Source organism: Varanus komodoensis, unplaced genomic scaffold (assembly GCF_004798865.1).
Source record: "Varanus komodoensis strain SLA01 unplaced genomic scaffold, ASM479886v1 scaffold57, whole genome shotgun sequence".
NCBI classification, from domain to species: Eukaryota; Metazoa; Chordata; class Lepidosauria; order Squamata; family Varanidae; genus Varanus; species Varanus komodoensis.
In genome coordinates, this window is record NW_025336182.1 from 2,536,664 (window position 1) to 2,556,622 (window position 19,959).

The window sequence follows — 19,959 nt, forward strand, 5'->3', positions numbered from 1 at the left end:
CATGCCAGCAGAGCCCCGCCGATGGCCGAGACGCCGGCCGCGTGGCCTGGCAAGCGCCACAGGGCGGGCTGAGCGCTGCAGGGCAGGAGCAGGGCGACCGCTGGACTCCGCGGCAGCAGCCTCGCCACGGGACCCTCGCGGCGCTGAGGAGAGGAGGAGGGCCGATCTCCGGGGAGAGGCACAGGGCGCCCCGTGCCCACCCTCACGCAAGAGGAGCCCGGCCACTGGAAATTTCCAGTCCCCGGGAAAGGGCTTCGGAGCAGACAAGGGCCCATCCTCCGGGAGGTCCTCCTGCAGAGCAGCTGTGTCCGCCTCCCTTGCCACGCATGGGCGCGTCTTCGGGGACATCGGGACCTCACCGCGCGCTCCCTGCTCATCAGGAACTGCCTGCCCCTGGACCGTGGCCAGGCCCCGTCCGGCACAGGTGCCTCGCTCGATCCCCTCCATGCAGCCCAAGACAAACACGCCCAGGGCAGCGGGGCAACTCGCCCAAGCGATGAGATAAGAGAGTGTCCGGAAGCGCGTGGAACAATGAACAAGGACGGGGGCCGCTCAAAGGAGCCATTCACGGGGCTTTGGTTGGCACGGATCGCTGCGGGCACGGCCAAAGTGCATTAAGGGCGCATGATGCGCCGACACACAAGCCGCCAAATCAACGCTCCGAGCACCTGGAAGGTGCGCCAGATTTACCTTCTGCCCCAGCCCAACCCGTCCTGCCACCTTCACTGTGACCCAAGCACCCATGAAGGTCACTTCATGAGCATTGGGAAAAGATTTGTCAGCAGCCGCCTCCAACAAGATGGCTTTTTAACGTCACCATATTCTGCCCGTTTGGACAGAAGTTAAGGCTGACGAGGGCAACACACTGCAACCATTTTGCTGATGACTGAAAAATTGTGGGCTTTTCTAACCTTTCCCAACCACCATCTTCTCCAAATATCGTGTGCCTCTACAGCGACACCGCATGCTATACGTTTCCGAGGACCACGTTTGGGTGTGCAAAACAGGAAGCGGCACGGAAGCCCTGCTTTGGATACACGCTCTCCCGATGGCTGGACCAGGGAGGGCAGCTCGGTGGGCCCACTCCGTTCCTGGCTTGGCGGACTGGACCAAGCCTTTTCGTTTGCTCTCCTCACCGCGCAGGTGAGTCCTGAAGGAGGCGGGTTTCTCCAGGCGGTGGGTGGGCCAGCTGGGGGGCAGGGCTTCTTCATACATGATGTCTGTGGATGACAGAATACTGGCATACCTGGTAAGAGCAGGTGCTGCCTTGGGAGCCCCTCGGCAAAGGGGCGGGTCACGACGCACGGCCTGGGCTCCCTTCACTCCTTCGCCGAGCGAGCCGGGCAAGCCCCGGGGCATCCGTGTTCCTCCAGGCCCCGCGTGCGCATGCCGCGTGTGGGTGCTTTGACTCCCCGGCAGCACAGCGAAGGAACGATGGGGCTTGGGGTCCAGCACACCTGGGCCAGGTCCTGGAAGGCTGGCGCTGCCCACCCTGGCCCGACCGCGTCCTGCACACGGCGCTTCTGGGCAGGCAGCTCCGGACACTACGAAGCACGCGACTCTGTTGCGCCGCTGCTCTTCCTTCCCGGATGGGTTTTGCTGTGGTTGGAAAAAGGCCAGAGGAATCCAGGGAATCCCTTGCCATGCGGCAGGCAAAGAGGATTAACTGGCCCCACACTGCCAAGCGGCTCTTACAGGAGTCATGCTCAGCATCGGCCTCTCCTGGTTTGCATGGGAGAATTAGCTCAGCTTTCATGCATATCAGGATCTTCAGACTGAGGGACTGAAGGGCGGAATTCCAGAGCAGCGGAATTCCAGAGCAGCATTCCATCTCGCCTCGGGAGAAAATCCCACTGGGATCAGGCCGTCTGATGCGGGGAATTTCCGCGTGCAGCAGCTTCCCTCCCCAGAGCCTTCTTGCTTGGCCAAGGCGAAGATCGCGGCCCCCTGCGCATGTGCAGCTTCCCTTTCGCGCTCGCTGAAACCGAGCACCGTCCGGACCGAAGGACGAAGCGGGGTTTCCCTCCGGCGCGCAAGGAGGGAAGGAGAGGGGCGGCGGGGGGGGGAGGCGGGGCCCGGCGCAGGGGCGGCTCCCCGGGAGGCGTGGCGCAGCGGCCCTCACCTGCCCATTCGAGCTCCCCGCCCCCGCCGCTCATTGGCCGGCTCCTGCGTGGGCGTGGCCGCCGCGGCCTTGTGGCACCGCCCCCTCCGCCGCCGCTCTCCGATCGCTCCGGCCATGACGCCGCTGCCGCGCTCACCTGGCGCCCTCGCCCTGGCGCTGCTGCCGCCGCTGCTGCTGCTGCTGCTGCCGGCGCTCGCCGCGAGCCGGGTGCCCATGCCCGGGGGCCTGGTGGACCGCTCCGTCGCCGATCCCGAGGTGCGGAAGGCGGCCGCCTTCGCCGTGGAGGCCTACAACCGCGCCAGCAACAGCCTCTTCTACTACAAGGCGCTGCGCATCCTCGACGCGAAGAGCCAGGTACGTGCCCCCCGCGGTGGGCGGTCGAAGGAAGCGGCCGGGGGCCCGGGGCGGAGGTTGGGGCCCGTTCCTGGGCCCCCCGAGGCCGATGCAGCGCCGCTCTTCCTGAGCGCTTGCTGTGCCCCAGCTCTTGGGAACTATCCTTTGGAGCATCTGGGGGCAAGTTTGGGGGATGCTGGGAGTTATAGTTCAAAACTTCTGAAGGTCTCTAGGTGTGGGAAGTGTGCTCGGCGCACTCAGGTGTGTTCCTAGTATCACTCTAATTTTAAGTTTCAGTGAGTCAGGAGGGAGCTATTCCGGCACACCTAGTAATGTGTTGTGTGTGGTAGAAACACACTTAGCTTTTGTTTTGTGGCTCTGTTATGCCGCACTCTGTTAAGTCGAAAGCACCTTTTCCTAACTGACTTTATATGCATATAGCTGCATTCCTTGCGTGAAGGTACCATGCTGGACTCTGGATGGTCAAACATTTTGGGGCAGGGCCTCTGATCCAGGTGTTTAACCTGCTGCTTTTTCCAAATTATTGATCTGATCCATCGTCATACAAAAAGGATGTTCCTGCTCTTCCCCCCCCACCCCCCCAACACACAGGTGGTGGAAGGAATTAAGTACTACCTGACAATGGAGCTGGTGAACACACTGTATGAAAAGAAAGGTGGCTCAGGACTGAACCAAGCCGACCTGGAACACTGCGAGGTGCCCCCAGCAAATGAGCAGAAGGTGAGCGGATTGATGGCTATCCAAACCTCCACCTCGGGAATCATCATCTGAAGCATCTTCAGATAGGTTAGCCCCTGGCCTTTCATCAACGTGTTTGCACTGTGACCTTTGTCTGGTTTGGGCTTTTAAGTCTGGTGGCTTTGTAACCCATGCAGTTCTCTTTATAGCTAGAGTTCAACATGGAACCCTTTGATTCTCACGTTCTGTAACTCAGGCAGGGGTCCAGATAGTTTATCTTGGGAACAGGGTTCCCAAGGCCCCAACGCACATTCTTGGGGTCCTAGTAAACTGGAGCAGTTTTCATTTTGAAGCCCTTTTCTGCATCTGGAAGGCTCCTCTGTGGCCCAGCCATGCAAGCTGCATGTACTGATTGCAACTTAGAACATTCCTGCAACTTTCTGTATGTGCAGGTTCCAGAGTAGTGAACACTGAAAGACAGAAAAGATAAAAGTTGAGACCAGCATTGAAAAACAAATGCTGATGAAGGCTCCCTGGAATAAGGCCCTTTTGGGGGCACCAGAAACAGCAGTGCTGGTGCATCCCTGGCCTCTGGTGGCAGGGAGTGCCACAGGCACGGGGCTGTCCCACTGAAGACTTTTCTCTCCCTCCTGGCCCCTTTCTGCCTGGCAAGGCCCTGACTGTGTGCGTGTGGCCTACAAGCACAGCTTGCTCTTGTACCGCAAGGCCTCACAATCATCAGATGCATTTGCAAGAGGGTCACTGGGGTCCCATGAGCAAGACAGACAGTTACAGTCTGAGGTAACTTCCCTCATGTCTCTGGGGGCCTGGGTAGCATGCCAAGGTCCTTTCTTCTTTAAGGCAGCCCGGAGGAATTTGTGGTTCTCCGGATGTCGGTAGAGCACAACTCATGACCGATCCATGGCAAAGCTGGCAATTTCAACAGTCCAGAAGTTCCCCACCCCTGTGTCTTGCATGCTTTTTGTAGTGTGTCTGCCTTCTCCAAGCTTTGCAGCACGTACAAATAACCCGGGTTTGGGTGTGTGTTTGCCCTCAAAATGCCTTATAGCATCAGGCTGAAAACCAGTGACCGGCTGAGTCGGTTTGCTGAGCTTTGTGGCTGGGGCATACCAGCACAACAGCTTGAACGTCAGCTGCGCAGCATCTCTTTCCCCTTCCCCTGTCAGCACCTCCGCTCAAGGTGCAGCTTGCCCGGCATTTTCTGGTCTGGCAGGGAGCAACTTTCAGGAACAACCAGCATCTTTCCGAGCCCTGCCTGGAGCTGTTGGTGGGGTTGACCTGCAATCTTCAGCATGCAAAGCAGGGAATCTCTCCCTGAGCTACAGCTCTTCCCCTAAAAGTGAAGTAAGGTTCTAGTTCTCATGTTTCTGAAACAAGGACTTATATAACTAGAAACTGCCTTACTCTACATGGAAGCCTAGTTCTGCCCAGCTGAAGGTTGCCTCATCTGACTGACAGCCGTTCCCTAGAATTTTACACCTGCTCTTCCTGGAGGTTGGAACTTGGGAGCATTTTCCTCTAAAGGAGGTGCCCTAACACTGTGCAGCATGTTCCTCATGATATGCACCACCAGAGGAGCATGAAAAGAGCATTGCAGAACCCTGACACATCACTCGGCCCGAGGAGCATGACATTAGCATTGCAGAACCCTGACACATCTCTCGGCCCGAGGAGCGTGACATTAGCATTGCAGAACCCTGACACATCTCTCGGCCTGCACATTGCAAGTTGCTCCTTCCCATGTGCAATTATGATTCACCTGCAGCTTTTCAGGAAGCAGGTTCTCTGCTAAAGCTGGTGACCAGCCACGTGAGTCGGTCTGTTGACATTCCACAAACCAGGTGACCCCTGGGGAGTCTTTTCTGCCTGCCTCTGTGGAGGGGGAGGGGATGCCTCTGGCCCGTAAGCCTATCTGTGTGGCTTGGGGACTCCAGGTCCCTCCGTGGGCCTCCTTTACCTCCCTTACCGAGCGCTGCCCCCTTTGTGCGGAGGCAGGGAAGTAGGTGCAGTGGAATTCCCTTGTTATCACCAGTCAGTCGGAGATAACAAGGATTATATGCTCCCCTGTGCCATACACAGGAAACTACTTGTTATTTTGGACTGGGTATAACACAAAGGGATTGGGGCCTGCTACTCCTCTCCCTAGAAGGAGAAAGGGACAGGTGACCTTGGCTTCATGCACTGATGAAATGAAATGAAAACCGCATTTTGTGATTCAGTGGCAAGAAACCTGCATCTGAACCGAAGCTCTTAAATGGCTTCCATTGAAAGTGGGGCAAAGCTGAATCCAGGATCGTCATTGGCACATGAAAATAATAAAGTTAGTTCTGAGCGTTCCTCCTGGGGGAATCAAGAACAAAGTGCAGGGCGGGTTTATTTATTTATACACGTGTCTATAGGCTGCCTGTACCTGCCGAGGCCTTCCTGGTGGCTTCCAGTACACACGGTATGTGATCCCTGAATCAACCGCCCCCTGCCCCGTGCCTAGTTTTCTGCAACGTTAAGCCAGCGACTGAGCTTCCTGCAACGAGTTTAAGCCTGCGTCCTGGATGCAGATTGTCCTTCAGGTGTAGGGTTCCCATTGCTCCCCACTAGCAGGCTAAGAGCAGCTTCAGGAAGTGAAGATCAGGAGGACAAGGTATGGGTGTGGGAAGTTAATGCTTTCATTCCCTGATTAAAATCCGCTCTCTGCTCTCTTAAAAACTGTACACGCTGATTTTCAGCATCCACAATTTGTCTGTAAGGGTAATACAAGTTATGGTAATCACATCTTTGAAGTGCCTAAATGAAAAAGAATCAAAAGAAATGTGGCCACTGTTGCTTTTGACAGGATAAATGTACTTTAAAGAAAGGCACTGTCAAGTTTGGTCCCCCAGATGGAACCTTCAATTATTTGGAGCAGTTTTTTGAGAGGAGGAAGAGCTTCTTCTAGTTGTTCAGGTAAAGCAGGAAGGCATGAAGGGAAATGTGGCAGATGTTTGTCTCCCCACTCAGTTCCCCCAGCGAAACGCTTGCTGTCAGACTCCTGGTGGGAGCGTTCTGCCGGCTTCGTCTGGGCCGTCTTGCAGCTGGTGCTCCTTCTTCGTTAGTTCTTTGTCCCGCCATCTTCGAATTTTATAGCTGAAGGGGGAAGTGCCTGGGGGAGGCCTTGTTGCAAGACGTAGAAGAACGGGATCCAGTCCTGAGGGTTAAGGACTGCCTTTTGCTGCTGTTTGGTTGTTCAACCTTCCCCATGTGCTGAAGATCTGTGGAAGGTGTTTTAACATCCTCTTTTGTGTGTTTCGGAGCATGGAAAATGGGTCCTGGGGCTGAGCCCAGACTCCCGTTAAGCCCCAGTGATGGCAGGGTAGCGGCTGTGCCCATCCAAAATAGTGTGAGATCATTTATGACTGGCTTTGGCTGGGACCTCTTGCCTCGGGGCCACATCATGATTTAGCCTCCGGTTTTTAGAGCTGAAGTGCAATGCTAGATCTTGAGAGATAAGGGGAGGGCTCTGAGCATATACAGAGCGCATTTGTCTCAACACTGGGCTGTCTCACAGCTGGTCTTTGTATCTTTGGGGTTCAGAGGTAAGAACTTCCAGGGGAAAGTATTGGCCTAAAGTGCTGGCGTTCTCTCAAACGTATTCTTTGATTTAGCGTTCTCTTTGCCAAAAAGCAACTGGCCTTGAGTGGTGCATTTCTGGGAGGGTGCAGAAATTGGGTTCTCCCTCTGCCACGAAGCCCGCAGGATGGCTCTGGGCAGTCACGGCCTCTCAGCCTGGCCTACCTCATGGGGCTGTTGTGAGAAGGAAATGGAAGGGAGGCGCATCACAGAAGGTGCCTTGGGGTCCTTTCGGGAGGGGCAGGGAGAGGATATAAATGTAATAAATAAAGGGACACGTCACCACCGTGATGCAGGGCATTGCTAAACGACTCGGGTGCTTCCCTCGGTCCCTTCTTCGGGGTGTCGGGAATTCTTCGGGCGCAAGGCTGCAGGCGCACCCACAAACAGGCCCGACTGGCCCTGGAAGTGGTGCCTGCTGGGAGCTCCGTTCTCTGCCCCGGGGGAGCCTCCCGGCAGGGCCGTGACAGAGGATGCTGGAAATTGGGACGGGGGCGCGGTATCTGTGTGTCCCGAGATTCCCCGCCGGTTTCTGCCAACAGCTCTTTCACTGGATGGGGGCTTTCTTCAGGAGACGTCCAGGACAGCGCTGAAGTCTCGCCCATGTGCCTGGTTCGAATCCCGCGGCTCCTGCTCCCCCAGCGCTTGGGAGCGGCTCGCCTTGCGCATGAAGCGTGCTGGGTTTGGGCTGCCACTGGCGTCCAGGCGGTTCTGGCTTCTCTTTTCCCACCGTCTGTATTTTGCAACTTGTGCCGGGCTACAAGATGGCCCTTGTGCAAGAACTGTTGGCCAGTTTCTCCTCCCACCTCTCCGTCTTGAAAATATGCTTCATTTCCTAATATAACGTTGCTTAAACATTACTTCATCGTGTCACTGGGTTGCGTGATCCGTGCCCAGCTTGCACCCGTTTTCTGGGGCAGGTGCTGTTCGTCCCTACCCTGCACTGGTATGCACCCTCCCATCTTAGATATGCAGCGACAGGCAAGGAATAGGCAGCGTTCCATACATGTTCAGAGGCACTCAGTCACCCTGCCTGTAAAATCCTCTAGGTTGGCAAGTAAAAATAATCACACAGACTACCCTTAATTTAGCCACCAGCTTCATTGCTTTGAGCTTCGAAACACAAGCTTTTCTGCTGCAAAGGTTGCATTCAGCGGAGGCAATGCCCCCGCAGCCAAAACGGGAAACCTCTTCTGAAGGTGGTGGCACAAGACCAGCAAGGCCGGTAGCCTTGATTGCCTCCTTCCTTGCGAATCTGTCCAGTCCCTTTTTCATAGAGTCATGAAGGCCATCCGGCCCAAGCCCCTACTCGGGGCAGGACACCCGTTTGCGCCATCCCCCCGCATTTTAAAGCCACCCAGATTGGCAGCCTCCACCACTTCCTCTGGCAGCAAATTCTATAGTGTACCTGCAGTCGTGTGCGCCAAGCCCTCCCCCCGTCAGCATCGTGGGATGATCCCAGGCTCAGGTGTCATGGAGCAACGCCTCTCCCTCCGCTTTCTCCACACCGGGCGTGATTCTGCACACACCTGTCCTGCCTTCCTTTCCTCGCCCCTTTTTCTGAGCTCAGCAGCCCCGGTTGTTGCAGCTGCTCCCCCTGGGAGCTGCTCCAGCCCCCGGTGGTTTCCCTTGCCCTTCTCTGTCCTTTCCCAGCTCTATGTCCCTTTTCAGGGACGGGGGCCAGAGTGGAGCACACTATTCCAAGTGCGGCCACAGCGAAGGCTTGCACGAGAGGGCCGTCCTGGCAGTTCTGTTTGCAGGGGTGCTGGCAGCGGCGTGGCAGTCGTGCTCTCCAGCTGCTGCCTGCCCGTGTAGGTGGGCCTGGGGCCTGGCTTGGTTGGCAGCCCCTTCCCATGCTCCTGGCCCTGCGAAGCCATGCTGGGCAGGAATCGTGGGAGCAGCGGCAGAGGGCGCCTGGAGGCACCACAGCGGGAAGGCAGGAGGCAGGAAAGGGGAAGTGGCTGGCCTTGCCAGGCCAAGAGGCGGCGCCTGGGCGCAACGCTTGGTGCGCTGAACCACCAAGGGGTTTCCGACTCTGGCAAGCCGCAAGTGGGGCCGGGGTGCAGGACGGCTACCCAAAGGGGCTGCAGCTTCGCTGTTGGTGCTGAACCCAAGCGGCCCGTTCCTCTTTCGGCCTGGAACTTTTGTCTGAGCCCTTCCGAGCGCACATGTGCCGGAATCGCTGGCGCAAGGGCGTCCGGGGGTGGACGTCGGCCTAACTGTCTGGATTGCTCTCTCCCCCTGCAGAGACAGATCTGTGAATTCCAGGTCTGGTCCCGCCCTTGGAAGGACAGCATGCAGCTGGTGCACATGAGCTGCAGCGCTGAGAGCGCCTGACCTTCGCCTGAGGAGCGCCTGGTTCTCTCGTCACCGCCGCCGCTGCAGCTGCAAACCAGCCCGGAGCAGCACAGTCCCTTGTCTTGGGCACCGTGGTTTCCGTGCGGAGTTGGCGGTCCAGAGATGACGAGTCAAGAACACAAGAGGCATCTGTTCCAACTGCTGAAATCTCATTTCGTGCTTTTCTAGAACTGGGGCTTTCTCTCCCCAGCCCTTCTCATTGATTACTGTTTCAGTTTTAATGCAACATTAGAGTCGCGTGAATCCTTCGCGTCCTGCTGGTTCTTCAAATCGGTTGGCCTATCTTAATAAAGAAATTACCCTGTTGAGGCTCTGCTCTTTTTATATTTTAATAGGTGAAGGTGGCTGCAAAGATTTTGTAAAGAGGCCAATTCTCTTTGAAGCTTTCTTTTTCTGGCCTCCTTTCATGGAAAACATGTCAAGGGGCAAGTCATGCTTTTAGACCACTGGCCTGGACCAGAGAGGGAAGAAAATCATGGGACTCGCATGATCCGGGTTCGAGTCCCCGCTCAGCCATGGATCCAGCTGGGTGACTTGGGGCCAGTCACAGGCTCTCAGCCCAGCCTACCTCACAGGGTTGTTGCTGCCGCGGGGATAAGACTGAGAGCAGGAAAATGGTGTAAGCCGAACTGAATTCTTAAAAAAGCAAAGAAAGAAGGCAGTATATGACTCAGAAACAAATAGTGGTCTAGACAATGAGCAAATTAATGAAGAAAAATCTAAGGGATGCATAGTGCTAAGAAAACATTTTTTCTCATCCATTTCCTGAGTTCAGTAATGCCTGAGACTCCTATTTTGGGAAAGGGGAGAATTAACTGATATCTTTTAGTTTCTTTGAAAGTACAAATTAAGCTAGTTGTTTGGGCCTAAGCCCGAAGTCAGTGGGGCTTATTTCTGAGTACAGCATGGAATTTGCATTCATACACACCGCATGACTGTTTTTAAGCAAGTTTAAATTTATACTGTAATTTTTAAAAAAGTGTTTCTTACCCAGTTATTTGGCTTTTGATTCAGATTCTGTGGTCTTTTGCTTGGAAGATGCTATATATGGAAGTTCTACCAAGAGGCAGTGGGCAGAACGGGGCGTGTTTTACGGAAGAATAGATTGCACTGTGGAGGAACTGCCCTTGGGAAGAGGGTTATGGGGGGGAACCCCTGTTTGCTGGACAGACAGCTGCGAACCACATGGCAATGCTTGGGCAAGATAGTTTTATTTCCTACTTCAGCACAAGGGAAGCAGCGATCTGCCGGCGGAGGAGGGATGGCGAGGGTCGCCTTCGGCAGGGAGTCTCCGGGGCGCATCTAAGTGATTCCGTGGCAGGCGTGGAAGAGAAGCAGCAAGCGGAGGGGGGCTTCCGTCTCTCCGGGGGGCCTCAGTGGAACCATCGGTGGAAATGTGGGTGGTGGAACCGTCGGTAGTCGTCCAGCCACTCGCTCCGGAACTCATAGAAGGGCTTGCACGAGTGGTCCAGCAGGGTTTTCCAGCTGTGCTCCTCCTCCACGAATGCTGTAAACTTGCAGTCCAGGTTCTGGAAGGGGGGGTGGGGTAGGATGCCGAAGAAACAAGTCGTTTGTTTCTTTTCTGCACCCCCTGCTAGGGAAAACCTGGGCGGTTCACCAGGAAATACACAGGGACATGTTAAGCTGAATATGCAGACTCGGAGAATAAAGTTGAATCGAACCAACTAGCTGCATCACAGAGATCAGGTGAAACATGGATGCGGCCTTGAAAACCAGTGGGCTGTAAACCCTGGGAAAGGAAAGGTCATCAGCCGGTGCTGGAAAGGCTTTAGGGTCGATACCAGCCGGCCTCGCCAGAGGGCACTGTGCCGCTCGGGTGCCACCACGGAAAAGACCTTCTCCCTGGCAGCCCCCTGCCTGGCTGGCACTGCCCAAGCCAGAAGGATTTCCTTGTTTACTACCCCAATAATGATGCCACTGGTTCAACGGCTCAGGTTGCCTCTGCTGCTGGTGCCGATCCTGCACCCAGAACGCTGGTCCCTGGGAGCTGTTAAGGATCCTGGGGAATTGGTGGCCAGGCAAGCATCAGCCTGCGGAGTGGCAGAAAGTCCCTTTCACAACATCTGGGCAGCAGAAGCAGCTCCGTCCCCGCAGCCCCAAGCTGCTTACACGGAAGTGAGCTCAGCCGTGAAACGGCACTCTTGCACAGCGCTTTGGCAAAGGAAGCGCCGGGGTCGGCAACCGTGCCCGCCCGAAGAAACAGGATGGCCAGAGGGGGAGGCAAGACCCTTACGTCCAGGGCCAGGAATGACCACGCCACCCCCTGCATCTTGGGGGCTTTGGGATGGGCGGAGAAGGCTTCCTGTCCCTTTCCGCAGCCCCTCGATGCTGTAGCCCCGTGCCACATGGGCCTCTCTGCACAAGGGGCTGAGCTTCACCCAGGCGCTTCCCCCCATCTGTATTGCTGGAGCTAAACGCGTCCTTTTCCCGGGCTTCCTACTTCTCTGCCTTTCTACATATTCTGTCAGCTACCTGAGGGGGTCCTGGAGAGGGCAGAAAGGGGGAGCGGCCCCACAAGTGGCTGTCCAGGAGGGGCCATGCGTGCGGGGGGCCCGCTTTGTGCAGAGCAGCACACAGAGGGACGACGCTCCCCCCCCCCCCCCTGACCCAGCTTGGAGCGTAGCACATCATGCTCCCGCAGACAGGCAGAGGGGCAGGGCTTTGGGGCCGAGCACCACTCGGGCCTGGTTGTGCCAGATTCCATGCCAACACTGTTTGCCCTCTGTCCTTTGAGGGACAATGACCCGGTCACTGCAGCGACCCTGGGAAGACAGACTGGGGGGGCTCCTGGGGAGCGGCCCCCTCCCCGTGGCACTCAGGCCTTCTGCAGCCATCGGCCCTCCACGTGGCTTGGGCGTCCGCCCCATCAGCCCCAGCCACACACTGCACTGCACACACGCGCAACTCATTCGGACAACGGGCGAGCCCTCGCCAGGGCGACCGGCCACTCGCCACCCCGCCCCCCCCAGCCGGACCGAAAGCCGCTCGGCCACCTGCTCACCTCCTGCTGGGCTACAGGCGGCAACGCACAGCGCGGCACTGCGCCCTCTGCTGCCTCGTGGGGCCGGTTGTAATAGTTTTCCCTGTCCTCCTCCGTGCAGTTGGTTTTGGCCAAATAGAGGTGGAAGGTCATCAGGTTTCCAATGGCTTTCTGGAAGGAAAGAGTGCGAGATGTTTCTCCGCGCAGAACCCTCTCTCGGTGCCAACCCAGCGGCGATGGTGGGCAGGGAAGAGCGGAGATTGGATCAAGCGGGGGCTTAATTCGAGCTGCAAAACATGCGTAGCAGGGCTCCTGTTCTGGGAGGGAGGGTGGGTTTGAGCGAGAGGACATGAACATGTACAGAGTGCCTTTCTCTTGGGTGGCTGCGTCTGAAGATGCAGGCCCCAAGACAGTGGGACACCATCCAGCCTCTTTCCATCCTGTGCTCCAGGGCTTCCTCAAAATTCTGCACAGACACCCGTTCCTTTCCCACCTTTGTCCCTTCCAAACTTGGGGTGGCTCCAGCCAAAATGTTTCTCCTGCAGCCGCACTGTCTCAGGGGCAGAGAGAATGGGGCGCGCCCGGGTCTCCCATTCTCTCATACTTTTTTAGAAAGAAAAATAACCTGTTAACCCGAAAGGCAGGGCAGGTGCACGGTTCTTTCTGATGGCCGGCACCAGACGTCCACCCAAGCCCACACTTTTTCCCACATGAGCAGGGGATGGCGTTTGCACCTCAAGGGAAGAGCCAAACCTGGAGGGCTGGATCCTGATTCAAATCTGGGGGGCGCCTCTTCCTCAAGAGTAGGTAACATATCATGCATCAGAGGCACCCTACGAGCGCTCGAAGGAATGTTTGGCCGGTCGCAGGTCATGAGGCTGAGGGAAACCCCACACTGTTGACGCAGAGGTTGATTTTCCGAAGTAACTGGCATTTGGGCAGGTGCCACAAGGGGCTGCGGTGGCCCACCAGGGACGAACACACGTGTCCCCAGGCTCATTTGTCTGTGCCACTCCGGGAGCCTGTCTCTGATTTGTAAAAAGGGGTGCGAGGCCAGGGGCGAAGGGGGAGCTTGCTTCCAGGAATAACAAAAAGCCCAGCAACCAAGATGCGTGCGGGGCTGAAGCCAGCTGACACAGCGGAATAGGCGGAAAGGCGATCGGAAGAGCCCCCGGATAGGAAGGCACTGGGGCAGGCGGCCTCCGGAAATTCGGCAAACTAAAGAAAAGAGGAGCTGTTCCACCAGAATGGGCTCTGCCCCCCCCCCCCCGGCCACTGGAGACAGGAAGAGGCAGAGGGAGAGGAGAACACCCTTCACCTGCCTGCACCACACCTAGAATTTTAGAGAGCCCCCCGATGTATGACCAGGGATTCCTCTGGCCTTTTTCCGACCACAGCAAAACCCATCCGGGAAGGAAGAGCAGCGGCGCAACAGAGTCGCGTGCTTCGTAGTGGTCGGAGCTGCCTGCCCAGAAGCGCCGTGTGCAGGACGCGGTCGGGCCAGGGTGGGCAGCGCCAGCCTTCCAGAACCTGGCCCAGGTGTGCTGGACCCCAAGCCCCATCGTTCCTTCGCTGTGCTGCCGGGGAGTCAAAGCACCCACACGCGGCATGCGCACGCGGGGCCTGGAGGAACACGGATGCCCCGGGGCTTGCCCGGCTCGCTCGGCGAAGGAGCGAAGGCAGCCCAGGCCGTGCGTCGTGACCCCCCCCTTTGCCGAGGGGCTCCCAAGGCAGCACCTTCTCTTACCAGGTATCTTATTTTTTTGACACCCACGGACTTCTGCACATTCCAGAAAACGCCCCTGTTGTGGTAGTCCACGATCATATCGATGAGGTGCTGGTCGTCACACACTCCGTCCTCCGGCAGGCCTGGCTCGGGGCTGCCCTCCTCCGTCCCGCACGCCGGCTGCCCCAGAAGCAGTGCCCACCCGAGGAGCGTCGGCCAGCACAGCCAGGAGCAGAGCATCTTGGCTGGGATCTGCGGGGAAGGCAGAGACTGCCGGGCAGGTGTGGAGCACCTGCTGATATGGCAGTGGGCAAGCCCCACCCACCCACCACCTGGAGAAGCCCGCCTCCTTCAGGACTCACCTGCACGGTGAGGAGAGCAAACGTAAAGGCTTGGTCCAGTCCGCCAAGCCAGGAACGGAGTGGGCCCACCGAGCTGCCCTCCCTGGTCCAGCCATCGGGAGAGCGTGTATCCAAAGCAGGGCTTCCGTGCCGCTTCCTGTTTTGCACACCCAAACGTGGTCCTCGGAAACGTATAGCATGCTGTGTCGCTGTAGAGGCACACGATCTTTAGAGAAGTCGATTTAGTGGTTTATTCATTTAGAACCTTTCTATACTGTCCTCTTACCAAGAGTCTCAGGATGCGTAGGAAAAGTCAGCAAACCCCAAAGGTTTTCGGCCACAAGCAAAATTGTTGCAGGGTGTAGAGGGTGATGTAGAGAAGGTCCCTTGTCGGCCATCATTTCCGTCCAAACTTCCAGATAACGGCGCTGTTAAGCAGCCATTTGTTGGAGGCAGCTGCCGCGAAATCTCCCAATGCTCATGAAGTGACCTTCAAAGTAGCTCTTGTTAAGAGAGGAGGTGGACTGGAGCAGAAGGTAAATCTGGCACACCTTCCAGGTGCCCGGAGCGTTGATTTGGCCGCTTGTGTGTCGGCGCATTATGCGCCCTTAATGCGCTTTGGCCGGGCCTGCAGCGATCCGTGCCAGCCAAAGCCCCGTGAATGGCTCCTTTGAGCGGCCCCCGTCCTTGTTCATTGTTCCACGCGCTTCCGGACACTCTCTTATCTCATCGCTTGGGCGAGTTGCCCCGCTGCCCTGGGCGTGTTTGTCTTGGGCTGCATGGAGGGGATCGAGCGAGGCACCTGTGCCGGACGGGGCCTGGCCACGGTCCAGGGGCAGGCAGTTCCCGATGAGCAGGGAGCGCGCGGTGAGGTCCCGATGTCCCCGAAGACGCGCCCATGCGTGGCGAGGGAGGCGGACACAGCTGCTCTGCAGGAGGACCTCCCGGAGGATGGGCCCTCGTCTGCTCCGAAGCCCTTTCCCAGGGACTGGAAATTTCCAGTGGCCGGGCTCCTCTTGCGTGAGGGCGGGCACGGGGCGCCCTGTGCCTCTCCCCGGAGATCGGCCCTCCTCCTCTCCTCAGCGCCGCGAGGGTCCCGTGGCGAGGCTGCTGCCGCGGAGTCCAGCGGTCGCCCTGCTCCTGCCCTGCAGCGCTCAGCCCGCCCTGTGGCGCTTGCCGGGCCACGCGGCCGGCGTCTCGGCCATCGGCGGGGCTCTGCTGGCATGGCGGTGCTGCATGGGAAAGGCTCCCTGGGAGTGCTGGGAGCCGGAGGGAGGATGGCTCTCCCCACATCTGCGGGCTTCTGCAGCCAAGGAAGGTGCTCGGTGGTGCTGGCAGGCCGAGCAGCGCGTGCTGGAACCAGCGGAGGCCCCCCACCCTGCGCTGGAGGGGTGGGTCGCTCTGTGAGCGGGGCTTCCACACACCTTGCCAAGCCCTTCCCGGCCTGGGGGGATCCGCCTTTTTCGGGGGCCCTTGGAAGCTGGCATTAAACTGGCTCTCTCACCCTGGAGATATCCAAGAAGCAACTGGGATGGTGTAACGTGATGTCCTGGAACAGCAGGGGGGTGGACTTGATGGCCTTCATGGCCCCTTCCAACTACTATTCTATGATTCTATCATTCAAGCCGAGGAGGCAGATTTGCAGTTTATTACCCTTTGAAGATTATATCCCTTTATGACCACTTTATTTGTGATGGTCTCAGGTCGGGCGTGGGAGGCATTGCTTTGGAGGGCCACGGCCTGTTGGGGTAGAGTCTCACTGGCTGTCCAGATGTCCTGGGATTCCAGCCCCCATCCTCCCAAGCAAGTGTGGGCATGTGTCAGGGATGATGGCTGCTGTTGTCCAACACTGCTCAGGCCATCGCTCTTCAGTTGTCTGAAGCTCCTGGCATTTTGCAGGGACCCTGTTTCATTTTTAATATAAATCCTCTGTTAATCGCAGCAATCTGGGAAGAGGGGATTCTTCTGATGGTGAGACTATAAACTTCCCTGCATGTTGTTCTGGATCATGATTTGTTTGTTTGTTTGTTTCAGGCTTTTATACACTGTCCCAACAACCACATGGCTCTCCAGGCCAGTGTACAGGTGTTAACAACAATTTAATGTAGAAGAAAACCAAACAGAACATGGAAATGCCTGAAACATGATCAACCGACTCAGTAAATAAAATCATTAATTCCATTTAATCCACCGGCGGGGCACCATTCATGCTGATCTTATACCACTGCCACTTGGGAGACATCTCATATTTTCAAAAAGATAAATACAGTTAAAAAGTTCAAGAATCAGAATTAATTATCCACAGTTAAACTACAGCAAGAGTTTAAAAAATGGCCCTGGCACTGAAATGTATATAAGGGAGACGTCTTGTGGTATATCTCTGGGCATCTGATGCCAAAGATGGGGCCCCACAGCTGAAAAGGCCCTGCACCAGGGAGCTTCCCCCCGAACGTCCTTTAAAGGCGCAAGGTCGACCCCGATGTTCTGGGGAAGGGTCTCAGGCCGGCGGAAAGGATTGTGGTCTCAGAGGTGTGCTCAGCCGAGCATCTCTCCTCTGATCTTGCAGCCGGCCCTGCACCCGGGTCTTGGAGGAGGAGGGAGGGGAGGTTCCCGGCCGGTGGGTGGAGCCTCCTCAGAGGCGGGGCTTCCTCAGGGGTTATCCGCAGGTGTCCCGCTCCCCGGGGGCAGTCCCTGCCTCCTGCCTCCTCCGCTGCACCATGCTGCGCTCCCAGGTGTGCTGGTCTCTGCTGCTGGGGTGGGCGCTGCTCCTGGGGCGGCCGGCGTGTGGGATGAAGCAGCACTGCCAGCAGAGTAGCACCCCTGCTCCGGAGGAGGGGACTGAGCCCCCCTCTTTGGAGGAGCCGGAGGAGCTGGGAGAGCCCCCGTATGAGGAGCAGAACTTGGAGGAGAGGGAGGCTGACATGATGAGAAGGTGGATGGAGGAGGAGGCCGCGTTCCACCCGTTTCCAGTCTCCTCCCACGTGGTCCACAGGGCCTTGTACCGCTACAACCAGGACAGCTGGGGGCCCTTCTTCAAGCGCCTGGAGGACACCCAAATCCAAGTCGAGGTGAGGGCAGCGGTGCAGGCTGGCCCGAGTCCACGGGAGCTCTGGCCGTGCCTCGTGGGTCTCGGGGCGGACCTGGGACCGGGAAAGACGTACGGAAGACGCACGCTTTTCAGAGCGGGCGAGGTCGGTGGGGCAGCCCTCCTCCAGGAATTCGTTCGCCGGTCCCGGGACTAGGAGGGGTCTCAAAGCCAAGATCTGTTCACCTGGATCACGGGGAGGAGCCGGTCTTGCGGGCACAGGGCCGACGGGCACAGGGGCAGGCGTGCCAGGGCACTGTCCGTGACGAGCCCGCTTGTTCCCGGAGCGAAGCGCCGCTGGAGCAGGGGCCTGCCAGCCTGGAACCGGGCAGGGCTCCCGGGTGGCCAAGCAGAGCAGCCTCGTGAACCGGCGTGGCCCAGCCTGTGCGGGGCATTGTCCCTCGTGGTCTCAGCAGCATCTCGACCTTCCCCTCTCTTAGAAGTTCTGCTTAAATTGGATGCAACCCACTCCAGAGTGGCTCAGGTTCTGACTTGCTTCTTGATCCTGGGGTGGCGGGGGGGGGCGGTAATGCCAGGTGGCAGCCCCCACCCTCAGGATCTGCAGCGCAATGTAACGTGTTGGGCAACATTTCCGAATCAGTGCTGTGTTTACCCTGATAATTTACTGGCATGGGAAGAAAGGGAAAAGGTATCACGGATTGTGGGGGGAGGGGGGATTCCCCACGTGGGACTTGCATCCTTCAGTTCAGCTCCACAGAGTGACCTGCCGTAAGGGTGTGGCTTCTAGATGAGGAAGGAAAGGCACTCTGCACATGCCCAGGCGCTATAGGTATGCCCTCTTTTTTCTGCGTGAACCCTGAACTGCAAATTGAGCTGCATGTTGCAGACACACCGAACACCTCCCTGTTCTTTACTTCCAGACGACAAGGCTTAGCATGGCGTATTTGGAGGCAGATTTCGTGGAAACCAACTGCACCCTAGACAGCATGAGAAACAGCAACGTCACGTACACCGACTCGTACTTGGAGCAGGAGAACTGTGTGCAGCAGCCGGAGAATGGGGGAAAGGTGAGGCGCCGACCTCTGTCTGGGGCGTTTGTATCCGTCATGCAGCGCCGTTCTTTCCAGCCTGCCCTGAGGCTCCTGGCCCAGCTGCTTCTGAGAAGAGGCCTCTTGCCCCGGGGCGGCCAGAGGCAAATGCAAAGCCCCCGTTCTGCCCCGTACGTGTTTGGATTTTCTCGGATCCATTCTGCCTGCCCTTTGCAGCTTGCCGGGCTGCTTGGCTGCATTGTTGGCTCACGGGAGGCACTGGGTTTTTCTTAATTCTGAGCTGGCACTCACGCTGAAAAGCCGGCCCTGCACCAGCGCCCCCCCCCCGAGCATTCCCACCCTTTTGCCTTGGGGAGAAAAGTGCATTTCCAGTCACCTTTTCTGTATTTGCGAGGACTGTCTTGGCATACCGTTAAACTGGACTGTGGAATCCAAGACTTGGAAAAGGTCAAGCAGTGGGTTGGATTTATAGGAACCCCATTTGAATCTGTGGCACGTTTCTCTGACCAGCTGAACGCGGAGTGAGATCCATGGGGGATTTAAATAGGGACTCGGCGCATCACATCCCAGCCACAGGTGGATGCATCCCCCCCCCCAGAGATCCTTTTGTTTACCTGGGTGTGAATGCCATGAGGAAACTGCCCTCAGCAAGGGGTGGACCGGAGGCAAAAGGGGCCAGCCCCAAAGATTCCCCCAAGCCCCACAGCTTTCAGCTCCCGCCCTCCCTGCCACTTACTCAGCTCAGGAGGGGAAGTGCAGCCTTTCCAAACCTGGCTTTGCCAATGCCCGCTCAGGGAAGAAGGAATCCCGAAAACGCCCGAGAGGTCTAACTCTGTTTCCTCGGTTTCCTTCCGTCCAACCGCTCTTCTTAGCGATCCAGGTGCACTTTTGGGATATTCTTCGACAAGGAGAAGGGGCGTGAAGTCGTCATGGGCGAAAGCTGCTTCTCATTGCCAAGAGGCAAGGCTCGGCTGCACTGAAGATCCGGCCCGTCTCTGGATGCTGACGGCCCACGGCGCGTCTCTGTGTGGGGAGCCCATCCCTTGTGCCCCCCCCCCCCCGCCTTCTGCAGCTGCGGTGCAATCACTTGGGTGTGAGCCTGCAATTTTTCCACCGAAGGGGTGTCTGAATCCACTGCAATTTCTCTCTGTCCTGGAACCCCCAGTAAATCTTGCTTTGCCCTTGTTCTCTAATGGATAATAAAATTTACTTTCCTGAGCATGGCCACAGAGTTCAAGGGTCGTGTGTTCTCCTGCCTCCACATTCCCTCTCTGCCCGCTTTCCTTGCGTCAGTTTCAGGACAAGCTCCATCAAGGGGCCTTGATTGGCTGAGCAGGGTGGTACAGGTCTTGCTGGAACGCTTCCCTTTGGGCTGGGGAATTCGTCTGCGTGAAAATTCCCTCATAAAAAGCAGCAAGGTGAGCCTGGGAGTTAACGGTCTCCCAGGCAATGAGCTTTCCATCTTCCAGGAGCAGTTTACACAACGGGCTCACGAAGATCCATTCCTAGTATCCTTGCTGTTCTGCAGCATGGTACAGTCCTGCCACAGCTGTACCATATGGTCATCATATTGACAGGAATAGAAACAGAGCGAGTCAGAAGGGGCCTCCTGGGCCATCTAGTCTGACCCAGCTCCGCTCACGACATGCCTACCATGTGC

General features: G+C 57.3%; 1 protein-coding gene across 2 annotated transcripts in view; it reads left to right on the forward strand.

Moving 5' to 3' along the window:
* Positions 1-9,442, forward strand: part of LOC123033026 (cystatin-like) — a 20,739-nt gene extending 11,297 nt beyond the window's left edge. The window contains exons 2-4 of one of the 2 annotated variants that reach the window (XM_044449332.1): positions 2,296-2,476; positions 3,068-3,196; positions 9,026-9,442. In XM_044449332.1, the coding sequence (XP_044305267.1) occupies positions 2,296-2,476; positions 3,068-3,196; positions 9,026-9,115 (400 nt within the window). In that variant the 3' untranslated portion in view covers positions 9,116-9,442. Of the gene's footprint in view, positions 1-2,209; positions 2,477-3,067; positions 3,197-9,025 lie in introns of those variants that run through there. The other variant, XM_044449330.1, reaches the window with a different exon arrangement.
* The last annotated feature ends 10,517 nt before the right edge of the window (positions 9,443-19,959 follow it).